This window comes from Ammospiza nelsoni, chromosome 9, assembly GCF_027579445.1.
Source record: "Ammospiza nelsoni isolate bAmmNel1 chromosome 9, bAmmNel1.pri, whole genome shotgun sequence".
NCBI classification, from domain to species: Eukaryota; Metazoa; Chordata; class Aves; order Passeriformes; family Passerellidae; genus Ammospiza; species Ammospiza nelsoni.
In genome coordinates, this window is record NC_080641.1 from 26047835 (window position 1) to 26074686 (window position 26852).

General features: G+C 42.3%; 1 protein-coding gene across 8 annotated transcripts in view; it reads left to right on the top strand.

The window, feature by feature from the left end:
- ST3GAL3 (ST3 beta-galactoside alpha-2,3-sialyltransferase 3) overlaps nt 1-26852 on the top strand; it is a 173406-nt gene that overhangs the window by 106885 nt on the left and 39669 nt on the right. For all 8 annotated transcript variants that reach the window (XM_059478026.1, XM_059478028.1, XM_059478030.1 and 5 more), the window contains 3 exons: nt 11390-11453; nt 19173-19268; nt 23598-23784. In XM_059478026.1, coding sequence (XP_059334009.1) covers nt 11390-11453; nt 19173-19268; nt 23598-23784 — 347 coding nt within the window. The remainder of the gene's footprint in view (nt 1-11389; nt 11454-19172; nt 19269-23597; nt 23785-26852) is intronic.

Here is a 26852-nt window from a genome sequence, read left to right on the forward strand (position 1 = left end):
AACCAGCTCACAAGGTATACAAAGCTAGGGCAAGATGCCTGGCCAGTGTGGAGGTGGGATTTACAGGTTACATGTGATGTCAGCTAGACCTAATAAAAATCATTCAATTAAACTGAATCCAAATAGAGAAATCCACCAAAAGAGAATGACAGAATGGCTCTGGCAGCCTTCTCTCTGGGTTTGTTGCCAGCTTGTATCACCACTGCAATGTTATGTAAATCTGGTGTTTTATATTGGATTTCCTCAGTTAAAAAGAGAAATGAGAAATTGCCATTATTTAAATGGCTGTGAGCTGAAGCCATGGGACGGAAACCGTTGAATAGGTTATTTTTTTAACACCCTCCTGGGACTGAATTTTGTGCCAAGTTTCAGTCTGGAGCAAGTTCTGTGTGTGGGAGGGTTGAATTATAAATCTGTGTAGCCCCGGATTTGTAATGGCCCTGCTGACAGGCTGTGAGTCCTAGCGATGCGAATGGCGCCCTTTCATGTTACACATCACTTGGAATTCTTGCATCACTCTTTTCTGGCTGTCCCATGGGATGCATTTGGGCTCAGACAACTGATTGGATGATGGAATCAGCACCTCATTAGGGCTTTCAGTCAGGGCCATCTAATGATATCCAAACAAATGATCCAGGCAGGCAGTGAGGAGCTCAGTCAGGTGCTGGTGCAAGGTGAAGACTGTCAGAGCTGGGATGTACATGGGAAAAGGAGTAGTCAGGGTGGCTGAGCAAGTTAGAGAGATGTGGCTGTGTTGAAACAGATGGGGCAGGAGCTCTGCTCTGTGTGTAAGGCAGCCCCGTGACACTCTCAGCTGGGATTTCCAATGTGCACCACACTGGGAAAGGTGGTTGGTGTTTGTAGACACCGACTGCAGCTGAGATGGCAATGGGAAGACCTTGCTGAGAACTGTGGTGAATATCACCTGCTGTTCTTAAGTCACTGTGATCCGTTCCAAGTGCAAAATGGCTTTTTGTTTGTTTGGGTCTTTTTTGTTTTTTCGTGTTTGAAATACATCTACAGGATGAGCTCACTTTCAGTGATGCTGCATGTTCCAAGGAACTTCTAGAAACTAATCTGTGGTAGCTTGAAAATGCTACAGTTATGAAACCAAGGGATTATTGGTAGCTTGGAAGCTAATCCACCATTTCTACTTTCTTTTGTTAAAGTTTCTATTCTTACCTAAGTTCTGCTTTGCTTTGTCTCTGAAAAAAAGCTGAATTAAGTCCTTTTTTATCCATCACTTTGTGTTTACTGGTTCAAGAAAGGACAGTTCCAAGATTGCTAGAATGAGTCTTGCAATATTTAGGGGAAAGCAGCTTTTGAGGAGTATTGTCTACTGAGCTGCACTAATTTGGAATAATACATCTCTATAAATTACATGTAAAAGAATAGAAATGGCTCAGAAATTTTCAGGGCAGGACTACTGCTCTTTAAAGGTTATCATATCAAAGAGAAGGTGGTATGCTGATCATTTTGACACAGTCCATCAGAGATTTTCATTTTCTTTGATGAGAATCTGATTTTAAAGACAGCTCTCCTATCTCCAGATGCTTAAAAGTACTCAGTATAACATAGAAAGTTTAACAGTGCTTCTTTGTGAAAGATTTCTTGCTCCTTCACTCCAGTGGTTATTTTCTGATTTGGCCATCAGCCCAGGCAAGGAGGTTTTATGGACAGAGTGCTCCATTCTTGGCAAGAGCATTTGTGTGTAGAAGCCCTCAAGGTGAATAGGGTCCTGAATATGAAAGTTTTTAGACTTTCCCTGAATGCTGCTGGTTGTAGAACGGGCTATTGCAGTAGGAATACTGCACATCCTGTGTCAGATGGGAAACTGCTGCTATTATCAGTTAACAGCCTTAGTGATTACTTGCATTCTGTGAAAGAGGCACAGAATAAGCAGGCAGCAACCCTGCTGCTTTGAGATGAGGTGTGTGTTATGAAGTCTTGATCAAACTCTCTTTGAACAGTGGTTCTGAGAGTCCTCAACTAGTTATTAGAAATAGGTGAAGAGGAACTGAAGAGCAGCTGTTGTACCTTTTTCTTAACCTCTCTTAAATGGGTAGAGTTTTAATACATGTTGTAGTTGTTGACTCTGTTCACCAAAGATCTGGACCAAGGATTGGTTCTAATTACTTGATCACAATGCCCAGGAACCTGGGACAAAAGCAGAGGTGATAGCTGTCAGGAATGTTGGAGCTGATCCAGCAGTTTGAAGATGTTGTTGCATTCATCATAGGTGTCTGTAGCCCTTGTGGAAACTCTGTTTCCTCTGTGTGCAGAGAATAGGGGAAATAATAGGTATGAAGAGGTGTGATTATGTTTGGGCACCTTAAATGGTCACTACCAGTACCTAGTTTGGCCATTCATGTAACAGTGGCTCTAGCTTTTGCCCAGTGACTTCTGCAGCTGGCTGTGAACCCATGAGATTATATTTCAGAACCTGGATCAAGATTTTTAAATGAGGAATGCCCATGTTGACAAACAGGCCAATGTCATGTTTGACTGCACTTGCTTTTAGAAACTGAGATTGTCTGCCACATCAAACTTGTTGTCCCCTACTGTGGGATTTGACGGAGTCTGGAAACGGGATGGGCCACTCCAAGTGCTTGGAAACGATGACTCCATCTCTATTAATAAATAAAGTGGTTGTCCTGTGGTTGTGAACGCTGTTGAGCTCATTGTTCAAACAGATTAACTCCCTGCCCCCCACAAAAATAGAGTGGCTATGTCCAGGCTTCCTATCAAGAAAGGTCACTGGCCTATATTAGCCTGTGAATGCGTGAGAATTGTAGAGGAGGATGTTTGTTGGCCCTGGTGAGCACATCTGGGACTGTGCTAACACTTTGTTAGTGTGGACTCAAGGAGGACTGTGCAGGACCATGCCCTGCTGCCAGTTTGTTTGCTGGTGTGTTTATAGCCAAAGTGAGGAACGTGATTAAATTGGTCAACTCTCACAGTTGTCAAGAAGATCAAACTGCAACAAGATGTTGGAACTCTAAAAGCTCCAAATGTCAAGGGTTCCTGTGGGGGACAGCTCCAGCTGCCGAACACCCTCCTGTGTCCCAGGCTATTGTTTTGGCATTAACTTGGATGTTGGAGTGCCTCCCATATTTCACCATTTGTAAGAGTATAATTTGCTTGTAGGAATTCTTTCCCAGCACCCACCAAGTCTGTTGTTGCAACTTTTTTCAGTCAAGAGCAGGGAGACTGCAGCAATCTTGGGCTCTTGAACAAGTCACATGGAGTTTTTTTTAAATCTAAATTGAAATTTCTTCTTTTGGATTTGCACCTTTTTTCTAGCAGTGCTTCTATCAGTGTAATTATGGATGTATGAATATGCCCATGCTGTCCATGTAGTTGCAGAGATTCTCTAGCATGTGCACTGCTCTCAGGGTTAAATTTGTCAATGAAGAAGCAATGGAAAAATTGTTTATAGTGTTAGTAAGATTATTAATCCCAGAGGGCCTCCTCCCCAAATTTACCTCTGTAGCTAAAGCAAAAGGAAAGAGTTATTTGGAGAAGGGCAACAAACAAGACTGAAGAAATACCTGACTATTAATAGCATTTCTCAGTACATGTGGTTTGAAGAATATAAAAGGCTTTCAGAAGGAGTAGCTAGTATCTGGCAATCTCTCTGTGTAATGAGGACGGGAGAGTTGCTGCAATTTTTTGGTTTTTTAACTTAAGTGAAAACATATGGCACAGCATGCACTAAAAAACTAAACAGACGTGATCAGTGTAATATCCCTTACATGCATTTAGTCAGTAATTGTGTCACTGCTTAGCAGTAATTGCATGTCTTCACTTCCACCTTTGTTCCTGCTCAGTTGTTTTGGGCAGAGAGGCTGCTTTGTTGGGCCTGAATCAGTTTGTCTTTGAAGGTGATAGTTACTTCTTAGGGACTGATTCTGTTGTCAGCATCTCAGAATTTCCCTCCCATCAAGCCACTGGGAAGCAATTTCTTCCCCATGATGGTAAGAGAATATTAAGAACATGTTTGAAATGTTACAGTTTTATCAAATATAATATAAATGACTGGCCAGGAAACTTTGTATTTTCACTTGATACTGGAGGGATGTCTGGAACTGGTGATACATTCAGTGACAAAGGAATTAAGTCTTTGTCCAGACCACCAATGCTAGTGGATTGCTATTGTGCAATGATTAACTGTTCTTGTACTTGGTTTTATTTGGATGTTTTCTTTTGTGTCAGTGCTCCTGGGAAAAACCATGGTTCAGTGCTGCTCAGCAGTTGTTCAGTAGTCTCGTGGGGCGGAGGTCATTCATCTCCAGTGAAAATGTTGAGTTTTCAGGCCTGCAAAAGTTGGCATATCACAATGTTATTGGGAGAAAATCTCCTCTCTTTCCGTGCCTGCTCCTTCATAGCTTTTTCTTTTTCATTGGCTTTCTTGGCATGAGCAATACTTAATCTCTGAGAAAACATATGCAGTTGGACATGACAATTTACAGCTGATTCAAGGAAAAAAAAACATTAGAAAACTAGGACTTTTCTAACCTAATCTTCTTGCTCTTTGTAGAGACCTGGAGTACCATATGCAGTCACCTTCCCTGCATTTGACTAGGTCTGAATGAGGCATTTTATGCTTTAATTCTCCAACTTTATCCTCATTTTGTTAGTGGTACTCTGTTGTACAGATGATTTTCCTCCTATAAGCATTCTTTTGTTCTTCGTGTCTTATTCCCCTAACAAAAAAGCAGAAGAGCAAGCATGTACAGAAGAGCCATTAGTTCTGTTCATAGTTGGTATTAACAAGGTTGTTGTTTCTTCCTGAGTTGGAGGCACATTTCTGAACTAGATTCCAGTAGAATTTTGCATTTGACCAAAATTGGTAATAGTTGCCATTATCACGTGGGAATATAGATATAAAAATGTTGATGTTTCCCCAGGGAATTTAGCAGATTTTCTAGCCTAAAGCAATTAAATGAGTGATGTGAAGAGGAAAAAAGATTGAAAGTTTCAGATGAGGTAGAGGGTTGACTTTTCATTACTGAATAGAACTTTTAAAGGGAAGTAATGTTGTGAATTTTGAAATTAAATCCCTTCTCATTCTTGAGCTCTCATGATGAAAATACAACAGTGCAGTCCCTTATTTTAATCAAAACTGATGCTTTGCTGTTGAGTGTGCCTAAAAAATAGTCCTGCTCCCAACTCATTAAGAAGGGAGATGCAAACCTTTGTAAGGTTTCATTTAATTGGATGACTCCATATTGGAGTTCTTCACAGAAGTCTTGAATTGCAATGGAAACACAGATATGATATTATTCCTATTTTCTATCTCCTGAAGAGAAGAGCAGATACTCTCTGGCTGTTGTGTTTTGAAGTGCCATTTATTAATGCTGCTACAAGGGTCAGAAGAATTAGGAATCACTGTAGTGGTTACTGAGATTTTTGGCCTTGAAGGTATTGCCTGGCCACCTGTGAAGGGTCATCAAAAATGTAGAGCCCTCTATAACAACTGTATTTATTTTCCTGCTTGTCTTTAGCCAGCACACTGTGAATCTTTCAAGGACTGTTTTTATTTGGTGTGAATTTGCCTCTTTCTATGGACTTTATTACTTCCTGTGCATTGAACTCAAGTTTAGATAAAAATTGTTAATGCGTGGTTATTGCATAATGTTGCCCATTTTTTTTCATAATTGTTTTTTAAATTAATGTTCCAACTTTCCAAGCCCTGGGATTATGTTGGGAATAAAGCTTGTATTCTGAGAAAACAATCTCTTGGTTGTGAAGAAAAGCTTGGAAAAAAAAATCCCCGAAGGCTCCAAAACGACAATGTAAATGAAGAGTCTAAATGTTATGTATTTTATTTATATCTTCTTATAAAAATAGGCCTTAAGGGCTTTAATGGAGCTTACATTTAATGCATGCCAGGTTCTTCTAAAATTGCTAGGGAGGATACCATGCACATTCAGTCTTTTTTTTTTCTTTTGCTTTGTGTCTAGGCAACAGTAAACGCCTCTTGTCTTAATGCCATTAAAAATCATCAATGGAGATCTTGTGAGGTGTGGCAGTTGTAAGTCCTGCTGTTAGTAAAGTGTATCTCCAGCAAACCACCTGAACCTGGTACAGCTAGTGACCTCATGAAACCACTGTCTTGTATTTACACACGAGTTTTGATCTGGGGACAGATTCCTCAGTTTGTAGTTAGCTGTTTTTGAGAGCCAGTTCACATGTTTGCTATGCACTGCTAAATCCTGGAATTCTTCATAGCTGCTTTCCCCTGCATTGACCTCCTAAAGTCAGCTGATCAATAATAAAAGAAGTGGTGCAGGGAATTTCAGACATTGTGATACCTGTTGTAACCACTGGATTCCCAGCTTCACAAAGGTATGAATAATGTTGGCTGTCTACAGCTGGACATGGTGTTTCTGGGAGAGAGAGTAGAACATGTGGTGAGACCTGGGCCCATGCTGGGCACCAGGGAGGAAAATCACAGAATGAGTCAGGATGGAAGGGACCACACTGGGTCACCTGAGCCAACCTCCCTGCTCAGGCAGGGTCATCTCAAATCACATATGACAGGACTGTGTCCAGATGGCTCTGGGATACCCCCAGTGAGGGAAATCCCACACCCCCTCTGACAGCCTGTCCAGGGCTCAGTCACCTGCACATTAAAGAAGTTCTTTCCCGTGTTCAGGTCAAACCTCCTGGGAATCAGTTTCTGCCCGTTTCCTCTTGTACCATTGCTTGGCACCACTGAACAGAGCCTGGTCCATCCTCTGGCACCTCCCCTCAGAGAGTGACAGATATTGATTAGGTCCCTTCTCAGTCTTCTCTTTTCACCTCTGAACAGCCCAGCTCCCTCAGCATTTCCTCATAAGGGAGATGCTCCAGTCCCTCCATCATCTTTGTTGCCCTGCACTGGATCTGCTCCTGGAGCTCCGTGTTCCTCCTGTCCTGAGGAGCCCAGGACTGGACACAGCACTCCAGATGTGCCTCACTAGGGTAAAGTGGAGTGGAAGAATAACCTCCCTTGACCTGCTGTAAAGATCATTCCTCAAAAGATGTGAAAACTTTTCTGTTAAAGGTCATTCCTCAGCTCCTATATGGAGCAAGACCTTAAGGTAAAAAAATGCTGAAGGAAGAATTTTATACAGAGCTGAACTTTTGGGTAGTATATTGAAAAAAAGTGTATGCACTGGCTTGTGCTAAGAACTTGTTTGTAAATACTGTGATTTGTTTAATCCATAGCATTGGTAGTGTTTAGCTTACTCTCCCCACAAAGCTGACACACACGTGGCATTCTGTTGTGGTGGGACGGGGACCCATGTGCAGTCTCCTGGCAGACTGCACAGGATGTCAGTCTGCCTCACTCGGGTCAGGCCATTCCCAAAAGCTGGAGCTGGTGCCCAGGACCTGCAGCAGTGCTGGCTGGAGGGGTGGCAGCTGTGTGACCACCAGAGGAGATGAGCACTGGCCCTGGCTCCCAGGGCAGACACAGAGCCCTGCAGCTGCATGCTGTCCCCTGGCCCTGAGGCAGGACATTCACACCTTACTGCAGCCACCAGGAGCATGTGAGTGTGCTGGGTTTTGAGGAAGGTGGCTGGTATACACAACTTGAAAAATTACAGCCTCTTCTCTTGACCACTTGAGAGTGCACAAACATCCCAGTTTGCCTGCTTTCAAGGCAGGCAGAAGGTAGACCCTGTAAGATGCCTGCACTAAGCCCTGTGGACTGGAAAGGCCTCCCATCTTTTTTGGTGATACAAGCAAGAAGTTTCTGCCTTAGAAACAACAATTTTAAGTGTTGTTGACATTTACAGTGAAGGTCTCCTCCATTCCTTCACATAAATAACAGAGAAAAAGGCTAGAATTGAGACTTAGGCTGATTCTCGCTGTGTGGTCACTGTCTGCCTAATTTCTAACTATTTAGTTTTTCCAAATGTCTGAAAATTTCAAGGTCAACCTGAAGTCAATATGTACTGGTGTTCAGACCAATCATGCAGTACCAAGCTGCCTTTTGAATCTTCTGATGTTGTAAGGCCAAGTTGATAGAATATGTCAAGATAACTCAGGATTCTTAGATAAATGTAGTTGACTCCTCCTCTAGATGGGAGAAAAATGTGCAGAGGCTTCTTGCTTTGTTTTTATAGTAAAAGTGCATGCATAGTGGTTGATAGATGAATGGGTTAAATAATCTCCCACTCTCCCCAATGAACTAAATTCTCCATGACAAAAAAAAATATATATAATAAACAGGCTATGGCTGAAGAAAACTGTTCTATATTGCTTGCCCTGCGGATGTGCTCATGTAGACAACTTGGCCTTTCTTTTGTCCTTGCACAATTTCAGTCACTGACTTTCAGGCAGTGGCTGTGCATAAATCCTGTTTCTTGAAGCAGGAAGGAATTTTTCTTTGTAGTATTTGTTACGTGTACTTGCACTTGCATTATTTTCACTCAGTACACAGGTGTCTAAGGCAGACTGTGCTCATCACCCCTTCAGTTTCTTACCCTGGACAGAGCATGTCTCATCCATTGACTTTACATAATGCAGCTGCTTTCCTGGTGCCCAATTTTCTTTAGTCACAGCCTGGAGGCGAGCCCTGATATCGGGTACCTGTGATAGTCTTTGCAGTGGGTGATTGCAGGTGATCCTCCACCTTGCCCAGCTGTATTGAAAGATCCTGCCAGTGGTTCCTTATTGCTCCTAGCTGCTTTGTGGTCTTGTGCAATGTTGCAGGTCAGCCACAGCAGCATCTGGTGATCCTTCAAACCTTTCCCCAGGAAAATGCAGAAAATGCAGTAACTCCTTCTGGAGGAGATCTTGTCTTTCCATCCTCGTGCCAGCATCAAGGTTCAAGTGCAAGTGCCCACCTTAGCAACAGTGCAGTAGAGTTCCAGCTCAACCACAAACATCTAGTGCCTGCCCCCTGCCCCAGCCATTAGCTTTTCCTGGCTTGTAGCTCCTGCCTTCCAAAAAGAGGGCTAGACCAGATGAACTTAGTGCCACTTTCATTCCTGATGTGGGTGAACACTTGACAGTGAAGTACTTTGTCTTTTATTGAGCTTCATTTGGCAATTTTGAATAGTAACACTGAGATTTGTGCAACTTCCAAAACTTTTGGATGCCATGTATTGTTGGACTGTGGAGTCTGCTGAAGAGCTATTTCCTATTTGTCCCTTCATAATCTGTACTGAATGCTTGATATTGTTGTGTTCTGTTTTAGTTTGGGAAGCATCTCCATTCCAAATGCTGCCATATCCACTCCTGAAGTAGTTTTATTTCATTCCTGAGCAATCACTGAGAGGGCATTGCTAATTATCTTGCAAGATGAGTAAACCAGAATCATTTGAATGCATCACTCAACTCTATTCTTTTAATGTTTTTTCTAAAATAGTCCATGGGATGCTCTCCAAGTAGTGCAGGGTGTAACTTGTGGGTGATAGAGCAAACCTGGCATAACAAAAGCTTGGTAGATGGGAGGTTGCAGCCCTTGACATGCAATCCTTTGATGTCTTCTCTGAGAATGTGGGAAAAAAACATCAGTAAAGTATGCTGTCCAGCAAAAGCCAAGGTGTGAAGCAGGCCAAGGAGAGGACTGTGGCATGATGCCATTAGAGGTCACAGCAACCTACTGCTTTTAGGGCAGATTTAGGGGAATAGCATTCCTGTTGGAGGGGAAGCCTACTGCCCATGCATCAGAAGAAATTCTTGAGATGAAGGAAAACTAAACACCACTATTTTGTTATCAAAGTTGCTTTTACCCTTATAAATTGCCTCGTCCCTTGCTCCACTCCAAACTAGGATCTGAAGGTAATCACACTGCCCAGCTTGCAATGGTTGGCAGGTGCTATCAGTGCTGCCATATCAAAAACTCCCCCAAATCTCAAAGTAATTGTCAGAGTTTTCTGTTTATCACCTTTGTGTGTCTGGCCAGCTTATTGTCAGGTTCAAAGCTGTTTGGCACATGGACTGCCTTGAGCTCCTGTGTTTATCCCACACATTTGTCCTGTTGCTGCTGAGGAAGGACACAGTGGAAAAGAACAGAATCTCCCCTAACTGTGCTGATTGCAGTAATTCATGTTTGTCAGGAAAGGTGTTTAAGATTGAGGTGAAAAATCGCTTGTTGTCAGTTTTCTTAATGTTTCTGAACCGTTTTTAGTCTTTCATAAAGAAATGAGACTTATTTGTTCATTTTGACTGATGTTTCATAAAAACTCTTGAATTAGTTGATATATTTGAGAATATTAGAATATTTGCTATCTCCCAAGCAAAGATGGAAGGGGACTAATTGTTCACAATCTTTCCCAGTATAGATAAAGCTCAGAAAAGCCATATTCAGAATTGCAAAGGGAAGTGATTGAATGTCCATATGGATCCAGGAGAATTCTGAGCTCATGGAATAGAAATCATTGCAAGTTACTAGATACAAGGAATCTATGTCTGATATATGAAATCCCTGATTTGAAAACAGTTAAATAGCAGTAGAGAATTTCAGGGAAGTATATCTGTTTGCTTTGGTTTTGTTCTCCTCTTAGGCATCTGCTTAAGACCACAGGTAGAATCAAGATTTGGAGGCAGACGGATTTTTTGTCAAACCCAGACATTCTGAAGTTACTGGTACATTTGTAAATACGGACTAGACACAGCCTTACTGCTTCTTGGCCCTGGTTGGGTCATGGTAAAGGAGTTTGGATCTCTCTGGGGGAGAGAGGTGGAAAAATTAGGGGCAAATGAAAAATCTAGAGGGAAGCAGACTCGAAAGTTTCCATAGCCAATAGAATTATATATATGTAATCATTGCGCTTCTGCAACTTAATGCATTTAATTAGTGTGTGTGCCTAAGCTTGCATAACTTACACCCCCTGGTTGCTGCAGCATTTGCAGGGTATCAGGGCAGGCTGCAGTTCCATGGGAATTTCTTTATGCAATTATGGTGCTTTAATTGAAGAAAGACAGACTGAGGAACCTAAACTGAAAGTAACCCACAGAATAAAAAGCCTCCGTTTTAGCCTGGTTCTGTTTCTGCATCCAGTTCAACACTCAGCCTCATAAAAGCTTTTCTGAAGGCCAGCAGTGACAGTGATGCTGGCCTTTTCATGTCTGAAGTGTTTGTGAGACTGTCATCTCAGGGCAAGGGATATGAAATCACTGCTATAAAATGTACGGTGCGTGTTCCCTGTGACACTCTCCGTGCAAGGCAATTGCACACTGCATCAGAATCTGGCACATAATGTGTCTTTGCAGGCTGTGTGTGAAGGTCATTGTCCAGAGAAAATAGGAATATTCAGCTTAGTGTTCCTTCCTAATGAGAACCTTTCAGTTCCTTCAAGTAACTGCTTCAGATGCTTTACTCCACATTGTTCCTCATTTCTGTTAGAAGTCAGAACTTGTTCCTAATGTCTTCTTCCTTTCTCCCCAGATAATCTGATCAAAGCCATCCTGTCAGCAACCAAAGATTATCGTCTAACTCCAGCTCTTGACAGGTAAGATGAGACCTTCAGAACAGAAGGAGTAGAAGTGATTTTTTTCCATATGTCCTAAATAAATTTTGTTGGACATATTTTGCCAGAAATTATTGCCAGTACATTTGAATGTGGATGAGTAAGTTAGGAGCTGAAAACTGAGTCCTCTTTAGAGTAAATCTGCAGACTCTGGAGACCTCTGTCAAGTCAAACATAAGTAGAAAAAAGCATTTAGCTTTTGACTATTTCCTACTCATTTGTTTCATATGTTGTTACAAGACATCCTCTTGCCCTGTTTTCAAATAGGTAAGTAGCAGGTTTTCAACAAACACTGCTCTTTTCCAGCCTTTCTGACAAAGCAACAGAATCACAAGGAACTTTAGAAGGAAAGAAAGGACTGGCTTATTTCAACAATGTTTTTCATTAATACCTCACTCTCAGAGTAGGAATGTTTGGTTGTGTTGGCCAAGCCTGTGCTAGGATGAACAGGATAGCAGCCTCCTGGGTCCTGTGATATTTGAATTGATGCCTTTAGAAGAAGATCCTTTGATTCTTCAGTTCTGTTGTAGAGGTTGTTTCTGAAACTCACTGGCATGTTTACAATCAGCTTCCCAGTGATAGTCCTTTAGTCCTTCCTGTCCTTGCTTTTCTGTCATTCCTTCCATTTTTCCTGCAGGTTTGGTTTAGTGCCACCTCCCAGATTAGGGATAGTTTTTTTCAGAAGGTGTCAGAGGTTTTTACTCTGGGACCTGAGCTCTTTTCTAAGTCCTGGTAATACATCTTTCCAGTGGTACTTAACCCAGGCTGACAACACAGCTCCTGCTTTCTAAACACATGGGTTTTATTTCCTGGCCCAGCTCCCCTTCTGCCCACTTTTGGTGGCAAAGTTCATAAGCTTAACCAGTCTTTCTGTAGTTCCCTGCATCTCTCATGCTGATTTGTAGAGCTTGCCTGCTGTAGTTGGGAGCTACTCTCTGTGTGAAAGCTTATTCTTAGTCTTGCACAGTCTATGTGTTAATTTAGGTTTCTTTGAAGTTTGCCTTGCCTCGCAGCAGTGCCAGATAGGGTTACCCTTCAGACTTTGGATTAATTTGAGAAATTATGTCCAGAAGGTAAAACCATTTTACAAATGACCTTCTTAGAGATTTTGCGCACAAGTGAGTCTCACCCATCTGGGGTTTATCTCAGTTCTGGTTGGAGACTTAAGATTTTAATCTGTTGAAAAATCCACATATAGACTCTTTCAGAAGGTTGCTCATATGAAATTCGTGTTAATGACAGAGGGCAGGTGGAAGATTCTTGCAGGGAAGGTTAATGCAGTTGTGACTCTTGCTGTTCACCTGTTTTTGAGGAGTAAAATGTTTCAGGCTTTTTAAAAGTAATTTCACAGGAGATTCCGAAGCATAATGACTCTGGCATGAGCTGCTCACCTTGGTTTGTGTTCTTTTTAATGAGTTTGGTGCAGAGGTAGGAAAGATCTTAAAACTCATAAAATGTGTGCAAAATCCATGAGATACCAAGTGCAAATGAGACTTCAGGAACAGGCTAGACATTTATTTCTCTGGTTTTACGGCAACAAGGTTTGGTGGTGTGTAACACACAGGTGTCTTGGGGCAGTACTGCTTCCTTGGGAATTGTGATAAATCCCTATCAGTGGATGTTGGCTGTGTAGTACATATGCATCACAATCCAATAGCTCCCAAAGCCCTTCCAAGTGAGCAGGTCTTAGGAAGGATAAAAACAGAAGTGTTTATGAGAGAAAGGGACTCAAGGAGGCTTGGGATAGCAAGCTAGAAAGTAAGAGCCTAAAGGAGGAGGTGGATGAAGCTGCAACAGAGGAGTTTTATTAGGAGAAAGGGCTTGAGAACTGAAGGAGGTGTTAAGTCTGCCATAGTGCTGCTCTGGCAAACCAGCTTGGTGAGCAGGGCATAGATGAAGACTTGGGTATCATTCCAGAAATATTCTTCAGTTGTAGTCATCACTGAATTCCAATGCCACCAGCAATGGGTATCTGCCATTTTGGATTCCTAAAAAGTTGGTGGAGAAGACTGGTGGATGAGGGCTAGCTCCTTTCTCATCTTGTCTCAAGCTCCAGGTGGATCCTGAGTTCCCCTCCATGGCAACACCAGTGTGCCTGGGGCAGAGCCTTGGGTTTAGCTACCCCCTTGCTGCTCACTGGTCAAGGAGAAAGTCCAGACCTCTCCCCTTTGCTCAACACCTTGAAGCAACTGGAGAAAGCCTGACTTAGAGGACCTTGAAAGGTCCCTTCCAACCCAAACCAGTCTTGGTTCTATGATAGAGAACTGAGAAAATGTCCTATTGTGGAAGAATTAGATAAGAGACACAAGTCAAGTTTGTGAGGTTCAAGGGGTTGGGCTTGGGAGACCTTGTGAACCCTTCCACTTGTAGTCTCTCCAAAGTCCAGTGGGCTGATTCTAGAAGCAGGAAAAATGCTCCAAGTTCACCTTCTTTTCAGAATGGAGTTACACCAACATTTTCTCTGTTGGCAAGTCTAAGAAGCCATATTTGCTACTGCTGCTGCCCTCCTCCTTGTGCTGCTGCTATTGTTTAAAAGGGGACTTCAAAGCAGATCAGTGAGATGGTTCCAGTTTATGAGCTTTTCTCTCAACCCAGGTCATTCCAGTGACTTCATTTCCAGAGTCCCCTCCCCCTGAAGAGCTGTGTGGGCACAGAGCTGGAACAGCAGCAGGAGAGGCAGAGGCTGGGATGGGTGAGGAGGGTGAGCACTGCCCAGCCCATTGGAGTAAGTGTTTGTGTAACTATACACTGAAGGCAGCTTTCCCAGGGGAAGGGTGGGAGAGGCAGGAAAGGTGAGGTCAGAGCAGTGCGTGAGAGCACAGAAAGGAAGGAGAGGATTAGAGTTGTGTGGTGAAGGATCTCTACACCAAGTCTTTGGTCTTGTTCCTATCCAAGCTTCTCCATTTCTGCCCTCCTTCACAAAGCTGGTCCTTGAGAAGTTGCATTCACTTGCCTCTCATAAGCCCTGGAAATGAACTTTGTTTGATTATTCCTGTGCTAAAGGGCATCCTGATGCACCTTTCCTGACACAATGTACTGACATGGTGCTGAAATGAGGCAAACGTGATCCTTCCAGGTATGCGTGCACTTTTCATCATCCCACAGCAGCTTTGCCAACTCACTTCCACTAATCCCTCCATTGTGTTGTAGCTAGGAGCAGCTGGAGGGCATGTGCACAAAGGCTGTGGTTCACACCTGTAACACAGTGTGCATGGTGCCCTGCTTTCTCCATGACTCCTTATTACAGCACCATTGTGTTGAGTAGTAACCTGCTCCTGCTCCGGGGCAGGGGGCAGGTAAAGCTGCACTGATGTTCAGGAGGGCAGTTACAACTCACCCCTGGGCTTGTCTGGAAAAGTTTGGAGATCCAGGAGACTTTCTCTAGAGCCATTCACCTCTTCCTTCTGAGCTGGCATGTCTTTCTCCCTAACACAGATGTCAGTGGGTCTTTGAAACTTCTTGCCCTCCATTGGCTTTTCCAGGCCCTCTTATATTGTTGAGATTCTCATTGCTTGATTTAGTGGCTCCTCCAGTGGCCTGTCCCTCATTCTGCAAATGGATCAGGACTTGATTTATAATTCCACAGCCCATCTGCTGGCTGGACTTCAGTGGATTTTTGGGTTACATCTCTGTGGTGATGACATGTAAATTTCCTATGAGAAGACATAAATATAAAAGCCTGAGTGATGTTTTTTGTATTGCCTCCAGCTGGTAATGAAAGAATGAGAGCTTGAGTTTATAACTATCATAGTCTTTACAAATGCAGTATATTACCTGAACAAGTGAGGAAAGGATTTGATAGAACAAGAATGGTGTGTGTCCCCCTCTGGTTCAGGCTGATAGCACCCATTTAAGTAACAGAGTATGTTAAGCCTCCTTAAGCACCAGCTACCCTAAAGATGTATTTTTAATTATTCTGTTATATCTTTCCTCAAAGCCTTCAGATCCAAAGTTGTGTAAAGAAAGGCTTTGTGGTTTTTCTCCCCTGACAAATCCCTAAAGCACTTTGATAAGAGAGAAGAGGAAATAGGAATTGCAACAAAGTATACACATGTTTACAGTTCTATATTGTTCAAGAAAATCTGCATGAATCCTGCTTTTGGTGCAGATGAACTGAACCTTGGAGTATCTGTGTCAGGAGTCTGTACATCTGGCTGCAGCTCCCAGCTTAGGGCTTTAGGGAGTATCTGTTGTGGAAAGTCCATGACCGTCCTTCATACCACCCTGGTAGCAAACTGAAACATGGGCTGTGTCTCATGTGCTCAATCCTTGAAATCTTCTGGAAAAGAAATAGGGCTTTGACATACTGTGTAAACAAGCACAAAGGTGTTTGCACACTTCTTTGTGGAGAAACAATTGAGCTGTAACTGATGCTGCTTGCACTGTCTATTTCTTCACCCAGAAACTTGTCTGGAGCCAGCAATGACTGTGCAGGTTTCCCATGCTCAGGCACAATCAGTAGACAGAGTACATTTGAAAGAAATTTAAGCTGTTAGAAGATCAAAGATGAGACCTTAGGGTCAGAAAGTTACTAATGAAAAATCTTATCTGCAGACTTAAGGAAAAAGGAGAATGCATTTAAATATGTCAGAACCATGAGGGTAGAAGAGTGGTTCAGACATGAAGCTGGGCAAAAGTGATTAACCTATCAATTACAGTGAGTAAAGGCAGAACCATTCAGTTAAGTATTTGTTTGATTTTTGGGGGTAAAGATAGAAAGATGTCTCATTTTACAGCAACAATTAAATACTTTGTGATTCTTTTATTAGTAACTACAAGGATATTAAATGACAATTATATGTCTTTTAAAGTCAGTAAGCACTGAAGAGTTAAATAAAGAATTCTTGTTGTTATTACTGTTTGCTTTTTAGCCCTTCCTGGAATGTTTGAGAAAACAGCAAATGTGCCATTCCTGGAGAAATATGGGAGATAATAAAGAGTTAGCTGTAAGTCGATTAGTTTGGTTTTGCAGGAAAAATCCTGCAGAGGACAGAGCCAGAATGGCAGCATAACTGATGTTATGTTACTTTGGGTTTGTGGAAATTAAATCTTGCCATGTAGAAGATATATTTTTAGATGAACTAGAAGCTTGAATGGTAAAGGTAAACTTTTAGAAGCACACATTAGTTATTTGTCTCAGTCCATTATGTTCTGTTTCTATATTACACCATTTAGAGGTATCCTTTTTAGGAATAGAATATGTTACACAGCTTTAAAAAATTATTGTCAGTGTGGAGAATTAATCCTTTAGTGACACTTGTAGTGAAATCCTGCTGGCAGGTGTTCACAGGGGCTAAACCAGTCTGGAGTAAATGTGAAATTCCACTAGGAAAATTTTCCAGAACCAAAGACTGGGAAAGTAACGAGCAGGAGGGCCAAGTCAGTCCTGACTATTTTGTTGCATCCTTCACTGGAGCCAAATCAAAAATCAGGCATCACCAAGGCAACAATTCAGGTCATGTTTACAAGATGAGGATTAAATTCTGCAAACCAGTGACTGTAAGAAGAGGATTGGAATGATGTAAGTAAAATCTCTGTGTAAAAGGCACTCTACCTTGAGCAGCATTAGCTCTGAATGCTGGTCTTCCAGAATCAGTACTCAGGAGATCTGGGAAATTGGGAATTGTTCAGGGACGTGCTGCAAGTGTGAGTCAAGACCTAGAAGAGCTGCCATACCGTGCAAGATGTCATGAGCTCACTCCAGTTTGTTTGGTGAACAGAAGATTAGGAGTGGGGTTAGATCAATTGATGAGTCCTGTGTGGGAGCAGGGCCATGAAGCTGCTGGAACAGCTTTGGCTTGTGGAACTGGTTCTTCTGTCTCATGTGCAGCAGCTTATGCTCACCAGTCTGCCCTGTGAGAGGCAGATGTTTGTACACAGTGCTTTCTGAGCCAGTGGATCTCATGCAGATGTGGAAGGGACTGCTGACAGTAGATGGTGCTTTAATTTAGCAGGAAAGCGAAGAAAGCGATTAAGTGGTTTGAGGTTGAAACAAGCAGATCTGTATTCAGAATTGGTAGGAACATCCTAACAGTAAGTAGGAAGAGGATAGAGTGGAGTGCCTGGAGCTTGCAGCCTTTGGATTTCAGCACTGTATTCTTCTTCAAAACAGAAAATTCAAAAGGAGTCATAGCTGAGTAGAGAAGGTACAGTATTTCACCCAGCAGTCTGTTTTTTAGGAGGTTAAACTTTCCTGTCATAATCATCAGAAGAGTGTATTTCCTTCTGAAATATCACTTGGCCAGAATTGAACTATGTCTCTTTCTCCCTCCTACAACACCTTTTCCTTAAAGGTTTTGACAAAGCTGCTACCATCTTTGTCACTCATTTTGGTGTACTTGGGGCTGACTCTCCCTTCCCTCTTTGTCACAATATACTGCTTGAACCAGATCTTATGTCTGATTTCTCCTCGTTGCCAGAACTGGTTTGCTTGGGTTTTTTTTGCTATGCCATCATCTATAAAATTTTTTCTCTATTGTGGTTTGATTATCATAAACACACACATTTCTTTAGCCTTTGGGAATACTGGGCTAATATGTCCATCTGCATGAGGAAGTTTTTTCTTTTGGAAAGGCTTGGATCTGCAGTGGAACTTTATCTGGGCAGGGGAAGCTGTTCCTTAGCATTTCTTGGTGCTGTTAATTCTGCACGTGTCTCCAGCTAATGTCTCTGTCAGCAGAGTGACCTTCAGTGGTTTAGCTGAGTCTTTTCAGTGCCCTCCAGCCCTGCTCTGCAAAAAGGGACCCCACATAAACACAGCTTTCCTCATGCTGGCTCTTGAGACTTAACACAGAGGGGACAGCCCAGAAGCAACCAGTTGACGGTGCCTGGGACTAGGAAGGCTGCCTAGTTCAGGAATCTGCTCCAAACAACGGATTGCCTTGGACCCTTTCCGAAAAAGGCTCTGCAGACACGTATTCCTTCAGTGAACTACCAGAGCTGGAGGCACACTGCCAGAAGAGCCAGCTGCATTTGGGATTAGATGGCTGGAAAGAAGTCCTTTCTCTGTCTTCAAAATAAAATCGCTTTTTAACATCTGCTGCAGAGTTCTCGTGACTCAGGGTTCCACGAGAAACTGTTCTCTTCCTTCTCTTTCCTGTTTCTTTGTTAATTAAGGTTATTTTCCTTCCCTTTCCTCACCTATTGGGTCTCCATATATATTTCCTACTGGACAGGCATGGGGGGGGGGGGGGGACGGTGTCTTTTTTTCTCTCAATTGAATGTTTTTCTGTCTCTTGAAGTCTCACCATAACAGCAGCAATTTTGCTCTCAGCAAGGTGAGCACACCCCAGACACCCAGCAAGATCTGCCTGCACTCATAAAATCACTTGGAGAGAAGACTTCCTCACTAAGCCTTTGGTTTATTGTTGTTTCAGTGCTGAATGAATAATGAGATGGTTCAAGTAAACAGATGGGTTTGATTCAAGCCCATCATACCAGGGGTGTGGGGGGAGAGGAGCTGCTTGTCCTGACAGCTCATTTCATTAGGCCACACGTGGTGTGAGGTGTTGAAAGCAATTTATCACATGTAATGCCTGGGCATGATGAGGTGAGCTGAGGATCAAGTGTATCTCTGTCCCCCTCTTAATTCTTCATATTTACAGAGGTTTCCTGTAGTTCTCAGATGCATGCAAACTAAATATGTGCTCTCTGTGTGTTTGAAGTTCTGCTACAAAAATCACTTCTCTGTTTCTTCCACAGCCTCAGCTGCCGGCGATGTATTATTGTAGGAAATGGTGGAGTACTTGCAAATAAGTCATTGGGGTTAAAAATTGATGACTATGATGTTGTTGTCAGGTGAGTCTTTGGCATTACAGTTCTTTCCCATATTCAGTTTCTGTATCAGTTCACTTGCTATGCAGGCAAACTTTAACCTATACTAGTGACAGTATCCCTTTGTATGGAAGCATTAACTTACAGGGAGAGTAAAAATAGACATGAGTTTAAAAAGGTTTGTTATAAATGATGATCACATCAAAGGGTAAAGGCATTCCTCAAGCTTTCTGTTTTCCACAGCTTCTTGGGAATGTGGTCTCTTGTATGATATCACTTGAACCTTCCCTTCATAGCTCCTTTCTAAAATCTGCTTTTGTGATGCCCTTAGGTGGTCAAGCAGTAACTCACACTGCTGGATCTGCTCCCAGATATATTCCTGTGGTAGCTCAGGACAGTATTAGTGGTTGTACATGTGTAGCATTCCCCAGGAACTGCACCTCACAGTTAGGATGGGCAGGACTAAGAGTGGTGCAGCATAGGGTGTTAGGAAGCAGGAAGCCTCTAAGAGAGAGGACCCAGCAGTGATTAAACACCTGTAAGTGTGCCCTAGAAACTGGCAATACTTTGGCTCTGGGTCTCTGGAGATGACAATGTTGAATAAGGCTGCAGAAGCAGAGTGGTGGGAGTGCCAAGGACTACAGTCAGAGTCAGAGCTTCTTGCTTTTGCGGAGGACCTGGATCATGGCCATCTCAGAATGCCTGAAAAACGTGCTGATATGTGAAATCACAGGTCTAGTCATAACTCTCAGTAATAAATCTGTCAAGTCAGGGAGGCGTTCTGGGTGACTGGAGATTAACAAACATAATACCTGTACTAATGGAGAGTGAGAGAGTGCGTGTAGGAGGGAGGGAGGATGTGCTCTAGGGAGCTACAGACCCATTAGTCTGACCTGAAAAAAAAATGCACTTTTCTATCAGGTTTTGAGTAACAAAATATTATTATGGTAAATTATGAAAGTGGGATAAACTGCAATGTAAGTTTATAAAACTGGTTTAACATAGTATAAGTTGGTATTTTTTTCTTAGTACAATAACTGATTTTGTATTAAAAGAAATATATCTGATATAATATCTCTCAATTTTAATCAGCTTTAAGACATGGTGGCAAATAGCAAGTTCTTTGCTAAAGGTAGAAAAAAGAAAGGGATTAATAAAGGAATTTAAGGCAGGTATTATTTATCACAGTCTCTATTCTCTCCCATGTGTAAGGAAAGAATAGGACAGACAAAGAGAAATAAATATCCTCTAACTCTGGACAAATAGACCAAGAAGATCCCTTTCAGTCTTTGGTTCCTGTGAATGGTTCCCTGCTTCTCCATGAGTGTGCTGGACACAGGGATGGCCGTTCAGATCAGGACAAAATTTTTACAGCCCTTCTCCTAGCTCATCCCACTATCAGTTGATAACAAAGAGCTCTTATTCCTCATCATAGTCGAGTGACTTGTAGTTATTTCAGCTGAATTAAAATGCAGATTTTAGCCTTTCCTTGGGCTCAGGTTATTAAAAAAGCAGCAAAAGAACAGTTTCAATCCATCTGGCCTAAGCCACCCACTAAGATTTACATCAGAAAGGCCACTATTTAATTTTGAAATGAAAACTTCAACTTTTCCTCTCCACATCAGTAAATCTATGTCAGTTTGCAAGCTGGGAGGATAAGAGGGCAGCTAAGCACCTGTGCTGTTGGTGGGATGGATAAAGGAGAGAGAAGTCAACTGTAAAGGTTAAATGAAGCCAGGTGCTTGGATATGTATTCAACTGCTTGCTTTATTCCTGTGGAAGCTGGGGAAGTCCCATGTATTATAACATCCTTTTTCATACACTGAAGAACTTCTTTGAAGGACGATATTTGGGACCTAGGGAGTGAATTTTAAATGAAAAAATGTGGTACATTTGTGGACAAAGGAGTGATCCAGCAGTATGTGGAGTTATTTGATGCCTCCTGTGTTACCATGTGAGGATTGCTAATTGCAGCAAAAAATTTTGTTCTTTGCAGTGAAAATAGTCCAATTCAGCTTTGTCAGTTCTAAAAGAGCTTGGAGTGAGTTACTGTTTTTCTTTAGCTAGACATTATCAGATTTCAGTGCAGATGTTATTCCCAGCTGTCACACCATTTACCTGGCAGGACTTATTGCAGCAGTCAGTCATCAGTGCTCTGAAATGCCTCCTTATAATAGATTGCAGACTGGGCAAAAATAAGTGTGTATCAGAAATTCCTGATTAGAACCAGATAGGGATTCACCTGATGGTGATAGTTGAGTGGTGTCTGAAAGGATCTTCATAGTGGCAGGGTTAGGAGTTATGTCTCCATATGTAATCAGTGAACATAGACAGAAAAACCCTCTGGAACTTCTTGTGGAGAATACTGCCTGTCCATGGGCAGTACAAGGAGGCCTGAGATCCTACCTGAGGTTTTCCAAGATTCAGCTGTGTTTATAAGCACAGTGCATCCTGCCTGGGAGGGGGTTTGGGCTGTGGAGTCTGCACCTTTGGGTGCTGTAGCTGCCTGAACTCTCCCTGCTCCATTGCCCTCACTGCCCTGGGCCTTGGTGGTGCTGGCTCTGTCACTGTGGCTCCATCAGCAGCTCACACTCTGGCCCTTTGCTGGACACCTGAGTTCATTTCCCTTGGGGGAAATGGTTTGGGTTATTTCCTGTCTAGATACTAAGTAGGGCTCCCAAGTTTTGAGAGTATTAGCAAAGTAAGCAGCAAAACAGCGAACCCAGCAGCTGGGTATGGGAAAAACCCCGCCAAAGAGTGGCACAGTGACATTTGAAACAACTGCAGACACCTCCTCACCCTAAAGAAAACAGATGAAAATATGTAAAACTTGCTTTCTTTGCAGAATATTGGTAGTACTCTGTTACCTTTAGAGCTGCATGCTTTTGCTCTGTATAAGGTCATCTGCCCCAAAGAGACACAACACCTTAAAGTTTAAATACTCTCCACAGAAGAAGTGAGTGGTGTATGGATGTGCCATCAGCAACAGAGGAAAGAGCAAGGGATCAGGCTGGCTGGGAGCATTGTACTCAGGTCTAGTTCCTCAAAGTCAGGCAACAAAGAGTTTATAAACCATGGGAAAATACTTCATCTGCTGTATTCATTGTGGTGGTGCTGATTCTTAAATTGTTTTGCCTTTAATATTTTATTCCTGATGATAAAATAAGTATTTTTGCTTAAAATGCTTAAGAATGTATTTCTCTCGATTTTGCATATGATTTTCAGATTGTATAGAGATTTTTATTCTACTAAAAGTTTTTCAATGTAAAATGCTTACCCAGGTTAAAAAAGACAAATCCAACATTCCTACATGGCAAAATTTGCAGTATATTGAACAACACCAAGTTCAGGAATGCTGCAATAATTCAAGCAGGCAATCCTGTGCCATCAGAAGCTGCTGTTTGATGTCAGCAAGATTTGTATTCCAAGTTACATGAAATTTCCTCAGCTTTGGGTTTTTAGTTTTGAATAGAAATTCTGAAAACTTTAATGTCATGAAAGTCATCATGGCTGTTCATGTCAAAGCAGTTTGCTTTTTCAAGCAAAAAAACTTTGTTCCTGAGAAATGTTTTAAGAAAAGCACAGCTAAATACGTAGCATCTCCTTAGAAATCAGTGTCCCCAAGAGCAAAGCTGTGTGACTGCTTGAGTGTTTTCAGAGTGGGATGCAGAAACTCCTTGGAGCCCGTGAGACTGCAGTGGTGCTGAGCCTTGTCCCAGCCCAGCCTCTTCCTTTGTGCTGGCATTGCAAGGCAGCTCACCTTCCTGATGGACCAGTTTGGGGAATTAAAGAGGTGCAGATTGATCCTATGGGATTTTTTTTTGAGAATTATTAGTGGCTTATTTCCCTGTGCAGCCTCCCTGCAGGTGAGTGGTGTAAGCTCTGGGCTGGGGTTGGAAAATGAGACCAGTTTCAGTTTGTTTAAACTGATGAGGAGCTTCATCATCTCTTTCAACACAGCCTTGCAGAACCCAACTAACACATCAAAGGAGCAATGGGCCATTAAAATATTAATGCTTAGTTTGTTACTCTAAATGTGCAACAACAATATTCTTCACTTTCCTTTTCCAAAGCCTCCAACCCTATTTAGATCACAGGAGTTGATATGCAGCAATGGTTTGCATTATATTCAATGATAGAATTTGTGTAACTTCTAATTAAGCTGTCGTCGCTTGGTACAAACCTCCCTAAGTGTTTGTGATGAAGAACTGCAAGAATTAAGATTTGCTGCTGTAGCAGCTGCTACAGGGAGCTCCTGCCCAGCAGTGATTGCTGTGTCACCAACACGCAGGAGTGCAAGTGGGAGTCTGAGTGGGAATCTGTGACTGTGTCTCCTCTCTGGTTGCCCTGCAGGCTGAACTCGGCTCCAGTGAAGGGCTTTGAAAAGGATGTGGGTGGCAAGACAACACTCCGGATCACATATCCCGAAGGTGCAATCCAGAAAATGGAGCAGTATGAGAAGGATTCCCTGTTTGTCCTGGCAGGATTCAAATGGCAGGATTTCAAGTGGCTGAAATACATTGTTTACAAGGAGAAAGTGGTAAGAGCGCTGTCAGCTGACACTGTGAAGGTCACCTAATTAATAATGATGGGGAGACATTGTGTCACCATCATATCTGCCACATTTTGGTCTAAGGAGAGTTCCATTCTGTGTCCTGCTGCATTTAAATGAAGACTTTCTTTACCTACAAGGACTTTAGCTTTAATTAAGTTTGATTTACAAACACATCTCTGTACTCTGTTGCATCACAGATGAGGCTTGTATTCAAGATTGTTAGTGTGTACTGTGAACAATTAAATTAATTTTTAGTTACCTTAAAGAGTATTTAAAAGGACCAGCTTTTGCGTGAATTTTATGGACTCTTAGGATTTAAGAGCAGAGGAAGGAAGAGAGCAATGGGAAAGGGAAGAAATGGGAGTTTGGGAACAAGGATGTGATATCACAGGAGGGGAGGAGGAGACAGCAGCAGCCCAACTTGTTGAAAAGGCTACAATCAGACTAAATGTGACTTTCTGAATTGCACAAGCCATTATATTTTGTTCAGTTACTGAGATTCATGATTTGTGTTTGGTCAAAGTATCATCCAGAGCAGTATCAAGTCTCATTTTAAAACACTGAAATGGTGGATACACTGCCTTCCCCATGTAAAAATTTTACCCCCTTATTTGCATGAGTGCCCTTCTGAGGCACCATGGACCTGTTAATAGTCAGGGTTGCTCTCTTTAATTCACCTACCCAGAACAGAATCAGGTTATGATCAATGACTTCTCATTCAGTGGATAATTTGTCTGTCAGGAAATTCCAAATAAATAATGTGTATAGTTCTTGTTTTACAAATCTTTTATATATACATATATGTATCTGTTTTCAAATGTTGCTTAATGACTTTTCAGCAAATAAGAAGACAACTGGATCAGCATTCAGGGCATGACATATTATATTATGTGTTTAGAGACAGAGAGAGGAGGTTGGCAGCTCACCACATACATAACTAAACAGTCTGGGAATATCATTGTATACAGTTGTTACACAGAGGGCCTTAAGGGCTCATACTTTGCTCTTGTCTAACACTGGCACCAACTTGCAATTATTTTCTTGCTACCAGACAGATGAAGTTACCTGTCAACCTCTGGGCAAGCACAAGTGGGCTTTCGTAACATGAATAATTGAGTCAAAAGTAATTTTCTTTGCTTTATGTCAGCCTCTTGTTCCTCATTCAGGGAAAGGGAAAGCCCTGGCAGTAGTGTCAGTGCCCTGCAACCCAAATGCAGTTGCAGGGACTCCTAGTGTTTGGCTTGAAGCTCAAAGGATGGGTTGGTTTGCTTCAAAACAAATTTAATTTTTGCCTGATGCTTGCAGTCAAGTCATCATCAGTAGATTCTTGTGTGGTATCCCCTGTTCTTGGAAGGGTGCAGAAAATAGTCTGTTAAAACCTGCTAGGCTGGGGAGACTGATTGCAGTTCTCTTAGCTGTGTGCATCAGTGCCATTATTGGCAGAGAGCAGAAAGAGCTTCAGCTTTGTGCATTAATTCAGCGTTCTTCTGATTGGCTCCTTACCCTTCAGTTCTTCAGAATAAACACCCTGAGGTTTTTTCAGTTTTTTTGGGTGATGTTTTCCAGATCTCTTAATTCCTGTTGCTCTTTTGAATGTTTGTAGTTAATTCATCTTTTTCTTAAAGAGCAGTGCCCAAAAATGTACAGACTACAGCAAAAAGGAGGAGCAAACAGGTAATTCATTAACCTCACAGTTCTCATTCTTTATGCATCCACTGCTTCTGTGGCCTTTTCCACAATGGCATGGAACTGAAGGTGAATGTTGGGTTCCTGCAGACCCCAGGTCTCAGGAAGAATTGGAGAGCAGCCACTTCCCCCACTCCACACCCTGTGCTGGTGCCGTTGGCTCCTCATGCCAAAGAGCAGCACTGTGCACTTGTCCCTCCTGATCCTTCCTTCCAGAACACTCCTCCAGTTTGCCAAGTTCCTTTGGCAGACTTCCCAGCATACGTGCCATTCTTTCCAGATTCATGTCCTCTGCAATTTAATAAACATACTTTTCACTTCATCATCCAGGTTGATAATGAAAACACTAAACAATGTTGGTTCCTAGGCAGACCCCAAAGTATTAACATCCTTCCATTCCTAGAGAGAGCCCACTGAGCCTCCTGGTTAGTTTTTTGGCCACTTCTGAACTTGTATCACGCTTGTATCATCAATAATGCTTTTGGCATGTTTGTGAAAGTGATCTGTCAGAAGTTTTACTGAATTCCAGTTTGTGTCTTACTTCTCCCCTGAGATAATTTTTTTGTCTGTATAAAGAATTTTTTAAAAAATAATTCTCTCTTGACAAATCCACCTGGGCTGCTACTCAGTCTGTTTTGTTGTTTTGTTTTTGGTTTTTTTTTTTCAGGTGCTTACAAATAATTAATCCTGCTATTCTGGGAATTGAAATCATAATTCAACTCTCTTCCCTTTTTTGCCTTATTAAGTCTAGGCACTACTTCTGTCCATTTTTCAATCCCTTACCTTTTTTTGGGTTTTGATACCCCAAAGGGAATCAATGCTAGTTCTTGAGACTGCTGAGCCAGTTCATCGAGTACTTTAGGATGCAGCCCAGGTGGCTGGAAAACATCTGTCTTGTGCTCTCTGGTGCTCTCATCTGATTTCTCTCTACTTGAGGCTGAGATCTTGCTGTCACTGGCTTTAGCTGCAGGCAGGTGGCTCACACAGCTGCATTTTCAGGAGGAAACCAATGCAGAAAGTGCTGTCTCTTAGAGAGGAATGACCCAATGGAGGATGAGCAGTGCTATGGGAATAGCACGTAGGCGTCTGTTTGTTCTGGTAGTGAGTGTTGGTATTTTCATCAGTGTGTGGTAGGCTCAAAATGACAAATGCTCTCTTGTGTGTCAAGAGTTTGTTTCTCTCTCAGCTGATTTTCCAGAGAAAGGGGAGTTTCTTCCTTTCCTGGATTTATGTAGAGGTACTTGCATGACCTGAGAGCTCTGTATGCCACTACTGCATATTCCTTATCTGACATGTGCATCTGCAAGACTTCGTGCAGACACACTGCAAACCAGTGGTTACAGTCAGGACTCTGGCCTCAGGATGGA